Genomic DNA, 16,271 nt, shown 5'->3' on the forward strand with positions numbered 1-16,271 from the left:
CCATAATCAAGATAAAATATTGGGGGTGGGCAAGTAAGCCCTGCCTTGCATAATCGATCACTATTTGGTTGGCAATGGCCATTCACTTGGAGCGGGGCAGCCTCCTCAAATATTTTTTGGGGAGTCCCTCAGCCCATAGGAGTTGGCTTCTACGTATCCAAGCCTCTGACGTGCTCCAAAGAAATCCCTTGACACAAAAAGTACACCCGTCTCTCCTAAGTGCTTCCAAGAGCAGCTCGGCAGTGCAGGGAGGAGCCGAGTCCGCTCCGCGCACACTCCGGTGCGGGTTTTCTCAGCTGACGCTCGAGTGGGTGGTTTCTTGACTTGGCCCGGCTCCCCGCCCCGTGCGAAGCCAGAGCGAGCGCCGGCTTGGAGAGAGCTCTAGTAGGCTGCTGCGCCGAGTGAGTGGCCGGACGGAGGGGATGGGCAGCTCGTGCTAAGGACTCGATCCGGACCGCCTTCGCCGCTCGCCATGTAGCGCTGGCCGCGGGCGCTCTCCTCTCGCCTGGTCTGGTGGAACTGTTCCCGAGCAGCCCGGCGGGGACCATGCGGAGAGCCCCGGCGCCTGGGCTGCTGGTGCTCCCGCCGCCCTCGCCGCTCCTGCTGCTGTTGGGGCTGCTGGCGCTGGACAGGGGCTGCACGGCGCAGTACTCGAGCGATCTGTGCAGCTGGAAGGGGAGGTAAGAGCTCGCGGGGCGGACGGGGAACCCTCGGCGCCCGGTGGCAACACGGATCAGCCCGGCGCTCCATGTGCGCTGCCAACTGCTCGGTCTTTGTCCGGGCATATCCCCGCACCTAGGCTTCCCTGGATGCGCCCCTGCAATATTTTTGCCCGGCTTGGGATGCGCCCTCCTCCCTCTCTCCTCAACGCCCGAGCCAATCTTCTTTACTCTCTCGGTGGGCAATTCTTCGTGCCACCTCCGAGGGGGTCGACGCTCCCTTTAAACCGAGCGCGCACCCTCCGAGAGGCGCTTCAGCCCTTCCTCTTCTAAGGGCGCAGAAAGGGCGGGCAGATGCTGTCCTTCCATTTCTCTCTGGCCACTTTCATGGGCTCTGCATTTGGAGCTCTTCCTCCCCGCCCCCCGCCTCTGTTTTTACGACCATTTCTTCCCTTTTGCTCTTCGAGAGAACCGGGGCTTGGATCCGGCTTCACCGCGGAGCGAATGCTTGCTTCCTCTTGCAACTTCTGCCCTTATGAATGCAGGGAGAGGGGAGGGGGGTCCCTTAGTTATTCTCCGGGTTTTGTTAAGTAAAGTTTCGCTCCGGGTTGGAGTAACTGGCTGTTGGGGGGGGGGGAGAGAAGAATTGAAGAGGCGCTTCGTCCCGCGCTGGGCTCACTTGCTCCAGCGGCTCACGGACACATGGATTTGATTGTTGCGAAGGGATAAAAGCAACCTCTCTCCTTCTCGTCCTCTGCTGTTTGCTCTGATTTATTGGAAGCGGGAAGGGGAGGAGGAGGAGGAGAGGGGGGCACTTTGATTAACATTCCAGGAGTGTTCAGGATGAGTATTGCCAAAGCAACGGGCAAAGGCGGGAGTGGGATGGGGGGAGCGGGAGGGCGGCTTGGCTTTTCGCAGACAAAGGTAGAGCGTTTCTCTGGACTGACCACGCAGCGAGACCGGCCACATCTGTGCAACCCAACACCCGAATAACACACTCTGCACCTCCTCGCCGCTGACCTTCTGCATTCAAGCGTTCACTTCGCTGTAACACAATAGGCTTGTAAGTCCTCCCTTTTAGGAGGCGAGTTGACAGGGTTGGTGCGGATTGTTCGCGCTTGGCGAAGCTGCAACGCGGAGAGAGCGAGAGAGCGAGAGCGCTGGCTTCGGTTTTGTTTAAATCCCCTCGGTGGGATTTCGCTGTCTTAACATTCCCGCCCCCGCTTTGGAACGCACCTGATTAGTAGGACAGGTCTCTCCCCCACACTCCCACAAATCGAACACACTTGATTAATTCAGGGTTGTTTTTTGTTTCTTTGCCATATTGGGTTACTTACCTTAAGATTTTTTTTACTTTTTTATGGAGGAGGCGAAATCCTAATTTAGAGGCCTGCTTTTTTTTTGTTCTGGGTGGAGTTAACTCTTCCTCGGAAATCGTAAAAGTGGTGCGTACTTGTGGGTGTTTTTAACATTTGCCCGAACTTCCTCTGGAGTTCACCTGTTGCTGAACAATACTGATCTCTGAAAAGATACTGGTCTGGTCTCTGTTACACCTGTGGCATCACGTCACTCCTGTTCCTTCAGATTTAAATCAGCATCGCTGATGGCAGATTCTTACCCAGTGTTCCATGTCTGCCACAGCTATGCTAATCGTTCTGGTTGTGAAATCTTTTAAAACTGCTTGGCTCCAAAAGCTCCTCACCCCCCCCCCACTTTAATCCGCTGTAATCATTTTAATGTGTCTTTATGGTTTTCAAAAACCTTTTATAGATCATGACTTTTGAGGGCTAGATTTTTCATTCAGAAACCATGGCTAAATGGAGTGCATTTATAATCTATATTTGGTTTCTTTGGGACACTTAAAAAACCCCTCAAATGGGGTTACCGGTGGAAGAGTTTAAAACTAATACATAAATTGGGTGGCTTTGAGTAACAACTTGACTATTTGGGGGAATAGCTAAAGATCAAAGAGGCGGAAATAAGGTTTTTGTTACATTCTTTTCAGCTGATTCCTGTTGTTGTTTAGGGTGTGAGAGAGAATCCAGGCACCTCTGTTTTCTTTTCTTGGGGACGGGAATTCAGATGGTAATGAATTATCTTGAGTGTCAAGGATTGTCACATGTACATTGGCATTTATATATATATATTTGCATTATCTAGAAAGATAATAGCTGAAAATAGTGACATGGGCCACTTGCTATGGGGGGGTGGGGTGGAATCAGGTAATTGTAATGGTCAATTGACTCGGGGCATAATTTTAACAGTTTCACAGCCACATTTCCTGACAATGTGGTTTGCTGAAATAGGTAGCTTTTTGAGCAAAACCCACTAATTCTCAGACTGTGATCCTAAATACATCTGCCTGAAATAGAAGCATTTTCTATCAGCATCAGTGTGGTTTACCACAAAAATAAGTTTTAAGAGCCCTCGGGATTCACTTCGATCGCCTGTCCCTAAACCCAGCCCTAACAACAAACCTATAAGGTGGGATACTAGTGTTTCCAGCCTAGATTGGGGTCCTAGAGAGTGGCATGCTTAAAATTGCCTCATAGAGGCAAAACATTTAAGCCCAAGGACTTCCTGATTTCTACTTGGTCTTTCAGCTACCAGCTCATTAATATATTGCTATGCTGATGAATGAAGTCTCTCTTCTAAGCTCGTCAATGTTCTGAATGCCAGCCACAGGGAATGTGTGTAGCCATCATGACTCACTTTCCTGTTGTGAGGCTGACCCAGCCATTCTCCTCTTCCCCCCTCCTCACCCCCCCTTCTGTCATCATGTATTTTAGTTTCGTGGAATGACACATTATTGTGGTTGCACAAGCAGAGAACATCTGACGTCTGAAAAATAGGTGGAACTGACCAAAACAGGTGCCTCTGGTCTGAGCCATACTGCCTAGGCTGCAGAGTAGTGTGGGGAGGGCTGTAGCTCAGGGCTAGAGCACTTGTCTTGCATGCAAAGGGTCTCAAATTCAATCCCTGGCATCTCCAGGTAGCAGAGGGAAAGACACCTGTGTGAAACCTTGCAGACTTGCTTCCCAGTCAGTGTGAATACACTAATAGCCTGACTTGATTTAAGGCAGTTTTTTCTTGGAAGGGTAGGCCTTTAACTGCTGCTAGCTTTGATGCATATATGCCACATCCGAGATCACAGTCCAGGTACCAGCAATGAGAGGTCTGTTGCCCCCATGTATTCTGCTTGAGGGCTTCCCAGAGGCATGAGGCTGCCCATTTTTGAGAGTCAGGGTACAGGACTAGGCAGACCTATGGTCTGATCCTCTTCCTATGTGCTTATATAGATCTAAGAACATCACACGGGTAACAAATTGAGCTTTTGGCCTTCTGGAATGGACAAGGACTGATGCTGCAGCCTATGCACCTCTCTGTTTACAGGGATGGCTGGTGTGCTGTCCATCAAATGCTTTTTGGGACTCCAGTTCCCAGCAGCCTCAGCCTGCATGGCCAATGGTAAGGGATGATGGGAGTTGCAGTCCAGCAACATCCGGCAGGCACCACAACAGCTGCCATAGTCAACGGTTACTATTTAATAGATAGCTGCTTTGGCATCATGGTTCAACTAGAGGGATGAGTTTGGAAGTCGGAATACCAGGTTCAGAATCCTGCTGCGCTTTGACGTTCGCTGGATAGATCACAGGCAAGGTTTTACATTTTCAGCTTAACCAACTTCTACCTCACAGGGTTGTTGTGAGACTTAATAATGCAATCCTTCCCTGTCCAAGGTTGTTATCTGACACTGGAAAGGGTTGTTGGTGTGGTAGGCTGTTTTCAGGGAAGGCTTTGCATCCAGCGCTCCCTAGAGCAGGGGTAGGCAACCTAAGGCCCAGGGGCCGGATGCGGCCCAATCACCTTCTCAATCCGGCCCGCGGACGGTCCCAAAACCAGCATGTTTTTACATGAGTAGAATGTGTCCTTTTATTTAAAATGCATCTCTGGCTTATTTGTAGGGCATAGGAATTTGTTAATTTTTTCTCCAAAAATATAGTCCGGCCCACCACATGGTCTGAGGGACGGTGGACTGGCCCATGGCTGAAAAAGGTTGCTGACCCCTGCCCTAGAGATCCCTCTGAGGAGCTCCATTCCTAGGCTCCTCCATTGCACCAGTCTGGAGCTGGCATAGCACAAAGGAAAGGAAGAGCCACTCAGTGGTCATCCTGGCCGAGTGTGAGCCAAAGGTCTTGGGGTGCGTAGCTGCATGTCCAGCTTCTCACTCCTGTCTAGTCCAAGTTAGGATTGCCCTTTAAAGTGCTCTTGTGCTGTGAGGTCCTTGAAACAAGATTTAGCTATATGGTAATGTAATCAATAAACTGCACCAATTATTAATTAGTGGATTTTGTAAGCAAGCATTTTTTTTTTTTTAAAAGAAGCAGCTTGAGGCAATTGATTCCTGGGGGAATTGGGGAAATTCCTTCAACCAGGAAGGCTGTGCCCAGCCCTAGTATTCTACATCCCATCTGTATCCTTGTAGTCTGCCCTCATAAGACGTTTGTTACTGCAGAATGTTAGGGCTTTCCCCACATAATCTCCCGTCTGCATTCAGTCTGATTACATTGGAAGAAATAGGTCTCTTTTTGTGTCACCCCAGGCACTGGGAATAGATTGCCCTGTGGCAGCAGGTGAGGTTACAGGTACTGCCAACAGTCTGTGAAGAGATGTAGTGCATCAGTATCTATACTGTGGTGGCCAGTCTCCAGTCTCCATAGTTAAAGATCACAAAAGTCCTAAGATGTTTAAATAAAAAATGCCAGACCTACTTTTTTACTTTATTTCTCTCCACCCTCCACCCCAAGATCTCTGTTTCCATTTTTATTTGGCCAGAAAACAATAGAAGTTAAATTAAATGCATTGTCCTGTCAGGCCTCTTACATATTAGATATTTAATTTCATGTTTCATACCTTTTGGTAATGAATCTTCTGACCACCCCATGCAAAAGATGAACTTTCATCCTGACCAACTCTAGTGAGTGGCAGCTTTAACTAGGTCACAAGTCTTTAGCCAAGGAAATCTATGTGTTTCTTGAAATTGCATTCAGTGTTCTCCATTACATTAGGAACTTGGCATGTTACCCCTAACTGCTTGTTCTTCCCAATTTTGCCTTACCCCATTTGCAGCTTGTGGGATATAATTGGCCCCAGTGAAAACTTCTACAGTGCACCCACTTTCCTTTCAGTAGCAAGGAAAGCTTGCAGACATCTCATGCATAAATCCATTGTCCCAATGTCAAGCTTGCGTACTGTGGAAACTTCAAAGCGAAACTCCCCATTTTCTTCTCCAATGACTTATATCTTCCTTTCTAGATAACTTTACCCCCGCTGAAGAATGATCACATTTTGGAGCAGGAATAGTATTTTGCTCATATGGTGTTGATAACGCAAACTGCTTTTAGGGGGAAATACAGCAACTTCTTCGCTTGATGCAACCACAGTAAAGTCATTACTAAAATGTAGATTATCTGAGGTTTGATGGGTTGCAGAGCCCAGTTAGCATGCTGTCAACTGATTTGCCCTTGAGAATGCCAGATGTGTTTGGGTTAAAGAAGTGGGACTTTCATGCACATTGGATATTTGAACCGAACACTGTAGGTAGTGGCTCCCCTGGCATGACTGTAGCCACACAACATCCCTATGAGTGAGACTGTGACTTCATTTTTGTAAATAATAATAATAATAAATGTGGGTGATAAGGGCACAACTAGTCAAAATCAGTCAGTTCCTCCTTTTGAGAAGAGGGGTTTGAATCCAGCTCAGTGTAACAATCTGCCCACCAGCAGACCACACTGTGGCAAAGAACACTGTCTGCATCTCATGTCCCAGCTGAGTGATGCAGATCTCAAATATATCAAGTGTTTCTTTGTGCTGGTGGGCAAAAGCACAGAGGTCAAGAACCAGCTCCTTCTCCCACAAGCATCTATGCTCTTGATGTGGCTTTCAGGATTATTCAGCAGCATGTGTTTGTAGACAGTATTATGATGATGATTATTAGAATTTGACTTTTTTGGAGCTTCCTCATGTAACCTCTGAACAGAATGTTATACTGACATTCCCAATAATGTCAGCCACTTCGCTCTTAAATGGAAACCATATGTTGGGCTGTGTGCTGCTTCCTATTCCCTCTCCTCCTCCCCAGTAATATCTCCCACAACTAATTTTAAACGCCGGTTGAGCTTAAATATGTATCCTCTTCCCCCGCCCCCCCCCCCGCTCTTGCATAGCAGCAAAGTCATTTGACTCCTGGGGTTTAACATCACTTATATTCTCTCAATTGTTTCATCTGCTTTCACAAGTTGCTACACTCCAGCTCCTATGAGCTCCAGCCAGCATGGCCAATGGTCAGAGATGATGGGGTTTGGAGTTCAACAACATCTGGTGGGAACCAGAACTTGGGGAAGGCTGATTTACATAAACACGGGCGATTTGGGTGGCTGGTGTGAATGCGGTGGAGGACTGAACAAACCTCAGTCTTGTCACTCAACGTCTATTATAAAAGTTAATAATTTGAACCTCCCAAAGATGTTGCATGGCCCCAGATAATGGAAATTATTATTGCAACCAAAGGGTAGCCAATGTGTGGTGTCCTATATATGTTGTTAGACTCCCAATTCCCATCAGCCCCAGCCAAGCATGGTCAGTGTTCAGGGATGATGGGAGCTGTAGTCTGTGACATCTGAAGGGTACCATGTTGGCTACCCTTGTTGCAACTTTTTCAGATAAGCACCAGAGTTGAATTCATACCTGAAAGCCTTTTCAAACTTCATGGCCTTGCCGTGTTCCGCAGCCGCTATTTAAATCCCCACAATTTATTTATCTGAGCATATACAGTATTCTCTTTAAATAAATGGAGGTGCTCTTACAGTAAACTCTCCATCTTTCCTTTCCTCCCCCAGTGGACTAACACACGAGTCTCACAAAAAAGATGTTGAACAGGTCTACCTCCGCTGTGCCGAAGGATCCATAGACTGGATGTATCCCACAGGAGCGCTGATAGTGAACCTGCGACCCAGTATTGTATCTTCCTCTTCCAAGCATTGGACTGTCTGCATAAAGCCCTTCAAGGACTCCGCAGGAGCAAATATTTATTTGGAAAAAACTGGAGAACTGAAACTGCTGGTCCAAGATGGGGATCACAGCCCCGCCCGAGTGCATTGCTTCAGCTTTGAGCAAGGCGGACTCTTTGTCGAGGCCACCCCTCAGCAGGACATTAGCAGGAAGATCACAGGCTTCCAGTATGAACTGATAAACAAGGGGACGGCATCCGATTTGCACATGGTTTCTGGTAAGTTGCTAGGTGATCCATTGCAGTTGCACTGTCCTGGTTTTGAATGCTCAGTGTCTGCTAAAGTGAATGTGAAAATAGTACACTGGGGGGGGGGTCCTACAGTCCATCAGTTGTCTGGTTACGCAAAGTAGCTGGAAAGAAAGTTATACTCTTCAGAAATGGTTGTGGTGAAGAGGAGCTCCTTCTAGGAAGAAAAAGTTGCTAATGTTAAGAAATAAACAGATATTTCTTACCTTTCTAGCAGGTCAGTGTTATGCAACTTTGCTTGTTGCTCCTGAAATGAACAGCCTGTGTTCACTGTTTTATTTTATTTTTTTACCTCAAGGTACCAAGTCACAAATTCCCTGCCCTTTTTAAAAAAAATATTATTGCCTTCTCTCTACCTCACACCTTGTGTACAAGTATGAATTGTGAGACAGGCCCCAAATCAAAATGATAACATAAATGACTGAAAAGAGAGGTCATGAATTGTAAACTTGGAGCTACTTTGCACATGATAGACTTCCCAGTAGGAAAGTGCATGTACCTCATTGGGAGAATCACATCAGCCTGTTGTCCTGCATGTACAGTGGTTCAGTGGCAAGTGATTCAGCCAATTGTTGCTGGACAAAGACTTCCTTCCTCATTCCACTCCTATTGTTCTGCTTCTGTTCCTCCTATTCCTTGACCTAATTACTCTTTTGTTGCAAAGGAGTGGTTCTTCTCCTGGGGCAAGGCCTGCCTTATCACATCTTATAATCTCCTCAATCTCAGTGAAGATGTACAGTTGATATGATGCATCTTGCCATGTGGTGTAATTTAGCGGTGCCTCTGTGCCTTTAGCCCAAACAGGCCTTAGGGACCTACTACTTAGGTTTTCAGCCAGATATTTGTATGGTGGTAGTGCTGCTGTTGTGACCCACCATAGAGCAGGCCCAGTAGTGAGTTCTGATCCACCATTTTTGCACTAACATGTAAAAAAACCCCATTTCTTTCAAAAGTTTGTATATTCATGTGTTCTATTCCCTCCATCCTCAAAACTGCATTGCATAAAGAATGCATGGCATGGCCTAAAGAATATGCACTGAGTTATTAACAGCATCCTAGGGGGCATGGATCAAACGGGGAAAGGCCAGGGCGCTGCTGGGTACTGCCACCAGTTTTCAGACAAATTCATGACTGGGCAGTTTTTCAGGCACCTGGGTTGGGCTGGTTGTGGTCTTCAGAGCTGAAACTTCACATCATATTAGGTCAGTTGCTATCCTTTGATTCTGATGAGGCATGATACAAATGTTTTGTGGCTACTGAAGCACCACTTAATAATCTACATTTCAAAGTCAGTTTTACACACACAACTTTTGAGTCCAGCTCCTATCTGTGCTTCAGGCATTCTTTTTGGGGTTTTTTTGTCTTTCCGAGTGGAACTTTTCGGTTCTGCAAAGTAATGTTGGCCGTCTGTCAATTCGAAATGTGTAGACTGCAGACATCTGTTTTTTTGGGTGACCTTGCACGTGTAACTCTACTTTGGCTGCAACAGCTGCTGCAGTTCTCCGCAGCAGCTGATAGGTGGCGCATTTGGCATTGCAACTGACAATTGGATATTTTGCTCTCAATTATGTTTTTCTTTTTGCTTTCTGAGATATTTTAAAGTTGGGTATTTTGGAATCTTAAAATATTTCTAGAGACTACATTGCAACAAAATCTGTTGCAGTGCATTCCTACTTCCGTGCAGTATTAAGTCCCACTTAATTTATTGGGACTTGAGGTGTAAGATAGTAACTTTAGCATATGATTGCCTATATTCTAGCAAACCACCTGCTGTTGATCTCTGTAGATTCAGCTATAAATTTATAAGCCCTTTTGCACTCACTTAGTTCTTCCCCACTGACACTAGGGAGAAATGAACCACACTCCATTGTTTAGTGCTGCATCTGAGCCAGGGGCCATGGTTTATTCTACTCCAGACAAACCATAATGATAAGCCAAGAACAAGCTTCAGTTCCAATGTAATGCTAAGCCAGGGATGGTGGTTTCTTTCTCCCAAATGTGAGCAGGAGGAATAAAGCAAGTGTGATCACCTCGGCTCATGGGAGATAAGCCATGGTTCCTCGTTTACTGTGGTACACAAAGGATGTCTCATGTTTGGTAGCTAGGTCTTCTTTTTTTACACCACATTTACACCACATTCTTATGCATTTCAGGTGCAAATCCCACTGAGTTCAATGGAACTTGCTTCCAGGGATCATGTGTAGTATTGCTGCATTTGCCTTCCTTACTGACTAATGGGAGGTAGTAGAGTTCAAGAAAGGTGTGAATTGATCCTAGCTTGAGAGATAATAGTTTTGAAGGGCTAAAAGAAGGCAGCTGTGAAGTTTATGCTTAATGAGGTTTCACATAAGTTGAACTTATTTCCCCCTCCCTGCAGTCATGTACTCTCATCAGCTAAATGACTACTTGCCTCTCTTCCTGCACCCTTATGATATTACTGAACCCTGCCCTTAATTTTTTTTCTGCTCCTTTTCCTAACCTAGCTGTCATCAAAGCACCCGAGTCATCATATTAATACTTTAATGACCCGTTGTGCCCCCAGAATTATGACATTGCAGAGTGCATCAGCACATAAGCAGTGTTTGGCAGAATGCCATGGTTTTAATTAGTAGATCCAGCATTTTATTAGTTTACACTCCTCCATTCTCAATCTGGGCTTTGCAAATAACGCCATGAAAACTAGACTTCCCCAAGCAAGCTTCTTGGAGCAGGGAACAAACAATGTGTTGTAAGCCATGTTCTGTTAGTTTAACCAGTCATTTGATGTTAAATCCTAGGGCATAGGATTGGCAGAAGCCATGGCAGGTGATCTCCATTGTGTATGTACTTGACTTGGGTTCCCTCCACTCCATAAGTGAGTTTGAAACATTTTGTGAATGAGCAAAGATTGGGAATTACCTTTTTAATGGATAGCAACATGTGAGTTGTGTCTGCTGCTAGTTTCAGCAGCTGAAAGTGAATGACTGGTCCACTGATGTATGCTGATCTAAGGCTGGACTTATGTAAATAGGAAGGAGTAATTAGGCAGCATTTCTATACATGTGGCAAAAAGAGTGTGTCTGATGTTCATGCCACCCCCTCCTGTAAGCACAAAACCACAAAATTCACATTGGACTGTGGCGCTGAAAGTGAACTATATAACATCATCCAGGAGATACTGGTTTCACACACAGTGCTAAACCATGGCTTAGTGCTACGAGCAAGCCCTACGCAGCAGCTTAATTCTGACTTGCTATGGTCTATGAAGCCACAGGCTATGTCTTGGTGCTATGTGCAAACCTAGCAGCCTTTCCCAACTGTGACATGCTTAATACCTGCACCATCACCACCAGGTGCTCACTAAACCACCAAAGCACAAGAGCAGGCAAAGAACAAGCCATCATCTGTGGGACAAATTGTTAACACACTCTTTTTTTAAAAAAAGAACAAACAAACTATGGCTTAGCCTTATGTGTGAACCAGGCCACTGTGTGATGTGTAGGATCTAAGGGCAGAGCTACACATTACAAAGTACATGCATTTTGTCTCTGTAACATCTTTTTGCCTGCTTTCCTTGCATCAATATGGTACACATTTTCATGCCCTCATCTTTGGCAACCAGTGATGTATATTTTTTGTGTGGGTGGGGGCATAACGGTGAATCAGGACATGGGGTAATTTGTAATAGAAATTCAACATGGGGCTTCTGAGTGTGTGTGAGAGAACAGCTACTTCTCCTAAGAAGAGGACAAAGTAGTGAGTAACTTTCTTTGAAATCTTCTGAGATCAGTTTGAAAGCTATATAGCCAGTGGCACTACCAACTGAGAGGAAAACTAATAAAATTAGAGACAGCCCCCTCCCTCCCTTTCCACTCTGTCTCACTCTCTCATATAAATCTGGAATGGGAACTTTACTAAAGCACTTGAGAATAAACAAAGAAGGTTTGGGGCTGAGGCTCGCTCAAAGGTAACCACTATATGAGCACACAAAAATACAGTGCTGCCTCAAATCTTTCTTTCTTTTTTTTAATGAAAGGAAGGAAAGTTGGGGTCCCTCACTGAGCTTGAATAATCTTTCTTTGCAGCTGTTCATCTAGGATTCCAATCCCCTTACTCATGTTGAAAAGCACTTTACTCCATGAGAGTTTGCTCTGTATATTCAAAGTGCTTTTTAAACTCCAAGCTCCTTAGTTTTCACTGGAAAACTGCTTCCCTGTGCCTTAGCCAAGATCTGCAAACTTAATTTACTGGAATTCAGAAATATAAGCCCCTGTTACCTTCAGGGGTTGTTCTGCATTAGGCCAAGTCAAACTTTAACAAACATTTCCTCTATCTTGATGGGATCTACTTCTTGTAAGGCAGGTCTGCCGGTTTATGGGTTTGCTATATTTTAATGTCCGGTAGCGAGTTGAAAACATTTATAAATGCCCACATTGAAATGCCGCTCAAGTTAAGTGAGAACAGTAACCAGCTTATTTTCCAAAGGTTAATGTTTGAGGAATATAGCTCTTGAAAAGCCTTTTCTCTGGTATGAGGCAAAAGTGTGGGTGGGTGAGTGGGATAAAGAGATGAAGGATGGATGTGTACAGGTGACACACACACACACCTCAACAGTTGCACATGATGACATTTGGGACAGATTCTGGAAGGGCACAATCCCCAAGCAGGTGAGGAATGTCACAGAATGCCTGATAAGATACAGAAATTAGGAAGCTGCCTTAAATACAGTCGGGCCACTGCCCAACTAGCTCAGCATTGGCCACACTGACTGTAGCAGCTCTCTGTGGTTTCAGACCAGGGTTTTTGCCATCTCTACCTGGGGATGTCATGGATTGAACTGGAGACCTTCTGAATGCAACACACTCTGCTGAGCTATAGCTCTTATCCAAGGACGTGCATTGATTTGAATTCAGGGTCTCTCTTGACCCTGTGATCCACACCAATGTATGGTTGCGGGAGAACCATGGTGTCCTGACTGTAAAAATGAAGCTTCCTCTCTTTTAACTGTGGTTAACCCTGGGGGAGATGTAACCATGGGTTAATATGCAGAACAGAATGAAGGGAGGAATTTGCTTGTGGGGGGAGGGGGTGGTGGAGAGCACACAGCCTGATTCCAAGGTATGAACCATGGTCAGTGGAACAGCATAAACACATCTATGTGAGCTTAGTATCTCTCGTGTTCCAAATATAGCAGCAAAACCAAGAAAAGCACAGGGGACTGTGTAAGCTTTGAAATTTCTCCCTCCCCTCTCATCATGTGGAAAGGTTGTTTGGGGTAGAATGTATGGTCTGAGTAGGCCTAAGGTGGCAATAAAGTCACTTCTACGCCTTGCAATCCTGTCAATTAATAAAAGCTTATTCCCACCCCCCACCTTTCCTCTCAGACATGGCTTCTCTTTCAAATGTCAAGTAGGCATTCGACTGAACCTTGTTTAATGATTCACCCCCACCTACCCTGTTCTTTTGGGCTTAAATTTTGTTGGCAGGAGAGGAAAGGGCGGAAGGATGTGTGAGCAAAAGAGAGTCACTTGCTGTAGCTTATTTGAGGCTGCACAGGCCCCTGGAACCTGCTTTGCAGAGTTTTACTGCCAAAAGGCTCATAATGACCTTTTCACAAAAAAGCTATGTTTTCAGAGCCAAAGCAAGGTTACACCCAAAAGCAGTGGCTGGGAGGGGAGAGAGAGAAAGAGAGAAAGAAAGAAAAAGAGAGAGAGAGAGGAGCCCTCCCACCCTAACAGTGACGCATCCCATTCTGGAGAAGCCAAACAGGTTATTTAAAATTAATAAATGAGCACTTTTTTTTCTTATTCTAATCCTTCAGACATACATGCGTTTTAAAAAAGGTCAGCAGGTTCTGCGGGTACTCGGAGTAATATGATGCAGATTACTGGAAACACAAGCTTGTATTCTTGTTTTTGAAAGCCCAGTCAATTTTTAGCCAGCTAACATCATACTTGCATCTTTCTCTGGCAGTGCCCTTTAAAAAAACCCCAAACCAAAACTGATTAGGTGAGACATGTACAGGTACTTGTCTAAGTACTACAGCCTTTCCCAGCCCAGTATCCTGCATAGGTTTTGAACAGTTCCCAAGAATATATCTGCATGGGGTTTAGGCTGTGCATCCCCTGTTGATGTCAGGGCACCTGCCTGTATTCAAAATTTAGTATTTGGATCTCATCCCCTTGAAGCTCTGAGATTGTTTCTGGATGAAAGCCCACTGAGTAAGGCTGATTCATGCTTGTGGTTACCCTGAGCAGCAGTATGGCGTGCTACCAAGTTTCACCTGTGGGATGAATAATGCAACAATTCACAGGCAACTGGCATTACAACACCCTCCCCCCTCCAAAAAAAAAAACCCACCCTGAAACTTCAAGCCACCTTAATGAGGAGCAAATGAACTCTGAAGCGCTGCGCTGGATTTCTCAAAAGTGTGGTCACTTTTGCTGATGTGGTTTTAATAGGAGACAGAGAAAATATGAGGCTGCTGTCCTATAGGAAGGCATGAGCTTTGCAGAGTTCAGTAGCACTTGGGTCTGAGTACTCACATATAGGATCAAACTGTTGAAGAAGCAGGTTCCTAGCACTTGATGGCAGAGATTAGTTTAAATGTGTGTGCCTTCTTGAATTCAAGGAGCACCAAGCAGAACGACCAGAGGGTGGGACTTCTGTGCTCTGCATGGCTCTTCATCCCATTCTAGGACTTTAGCAGAAACAGAATAAATGTGGCACGATAAGGATATTTTATTTAGGTTGCAGAATTTGGATTACCTTGCATCAGAATTTGGGTTTTTTTGGGCACAGTGTACACAAAAGGCAGGTCCCCCAGAGTGAGTTGATATGGCAGTCTGAAATGATTACGTAAGGCAACTCTTTGGGTTCAAGGGTGACTTCTCTGAAGTTTTGCTGTAATACAAGAAACAACATTTTTATTATTATTTGAGACCAAAGGAAGGAAGGGCTAGGATCTCTCTCTCTCTCTCTCTCTCTCTCTCTCTCTCTCTCTCTGTGTGTGTGTGTGTGGCGAAAGCCTATTTTGAGGTAGTTCACATTCATTTCAGTGAGACTTGGCCCAGGAGAACAGCTTCGTGGACTGCATTTTCCCTTTTAGTCAGCAGCCGCTGTGGCACGTTCCACGCTTCAGCTAAAGCCTTGTCTGCGTATGCAATTCCAGATGTTGCTATAATTTTGCCCAACATTCCGCGAAAAAAGTCTGAAATGAACCAAAATCCATGCCTCCTCCTCCACACTTCCAGCCTCTTTCAGAAACCGCTCATAAAAGATTGCTTAGGTTATTTTGAAAGGCTTCCTTAAACTTTGATCTTCTTTCACTAACTTGCTTTCCAAGTTTAACTTTAACCAGCTCCTAGTCATTTAATTCAATTCCACTCCAATCTGGATTCCATATGGGGCTGAGACACTTTCCTGGCAGGGCTCCAGCTTGGGTTAATATATACCAGGGCTTAGTTTTATTGTCCTGATACCAGAGGGCAAGGGAAAGTTATTTTTGTGCTCAGCAAAATAGCAGATAAGAACTTACAAGTATAAAAGGGCAGGAAACTTGTGGTGTGCCCACAAGCCGCCCCCCTCCTTCTAACTAAATGGAACAAGATAATTCTAAGATCTTCCCTTTTGTCCATAGCAAACAGGACATGCAATGCAGAGTATAGAAGATCCAAATTTCTGAAAGAGAGATCGGATGAGCCAGGGAGTGATGGTTTGGGACCAGGTTTTGGTGTGTTCACAGCACTATCAGTAAAGATGATCTTTCAGTGACTTCTGATGTCAGGGCAAGCTTTAGTTTCCTATTACTTCTAAACTGGCTGAACTGTACCCAAACCTCTCAACCAGGTTGCATTTAGCAGCATGGTCCAAAGGGAGGTCTGTAATCCTGCACAGAGTTTTTGATTGCAGGGAAGTTTTGGGAACCTTTGTATATGCTCCCTGCATCATGGATGGGTCAGAGATGGAAAAGGCAGGCCTGATGTGCACATGGTGACTTGTTCAGAGCCACAAAGCCGAGGCAGGTTTTTGGTTTGAACCCATGTCTCCCTGGCCCAAGGTTTGCCTTCCTGCTTTTCCACATCACATCACATCACATTTTCCCTTAGGAAGGGTCAAAAGAAACTAAAGCGGTCCATTCTTTAGGACACAGACCAAGCCCTGCTGCACATGGGGTTCCGGACTTGAATTTTCTAAAAAAGAAAAACAGGTTAACCTGTAAATACGTTTAATGAAATACCATAGTCCCAGCAGGCAAAGTCAGTCGAAGGATGCAGGGATCGTTTTATATGGTGAACGTTCAAAATGAGATG

General features: G+C 45.4%; 1 protein-coding gene across 1 annotated transcript in view; it reads left to right on the plus strand.

Annotated features, from left to right (window-relative positions):
* The first annotated feature begins 332 nt into the window (after positions 1–332).
* Positions 333–16,271, plus strand: part of METRNL (meteorin like, glial cell differentiation regulator) — a 28,276-nt gene continuing 12,337 nt past the window's right edge. The window contains exons 1-2 of the mRNA XM_053376129.1: positions 333–680; positions 7,562–7,950. Coding sequence (XP_053232104.1) covers positions 547–680; positions 7,562–7,950 — 523 coding nt within the window. The 5' untranslated portion in view covers positions 333–546. The remainder of the gene's footprint in view (positions 681–7,561; positions 7,951–16,271) is intronic.

The sequence above is a fragment of the Podarcis raffonei genome, chromosome 2 (assembly GCF_027172205.1).
Source record: "Podarcis raffonei isolate rPodRaf1 chromosome 2, rPodRaf1.pri, whole genome shotgun sequence".
In the NCBI taxonomy this organism is placed as follows: domain Eukaryota; kingdom Metazoa; phylum Chordata; class Lepidosauria; order Squamata; family Lacertidae; genus Podarcis; species Podarcis raffonei.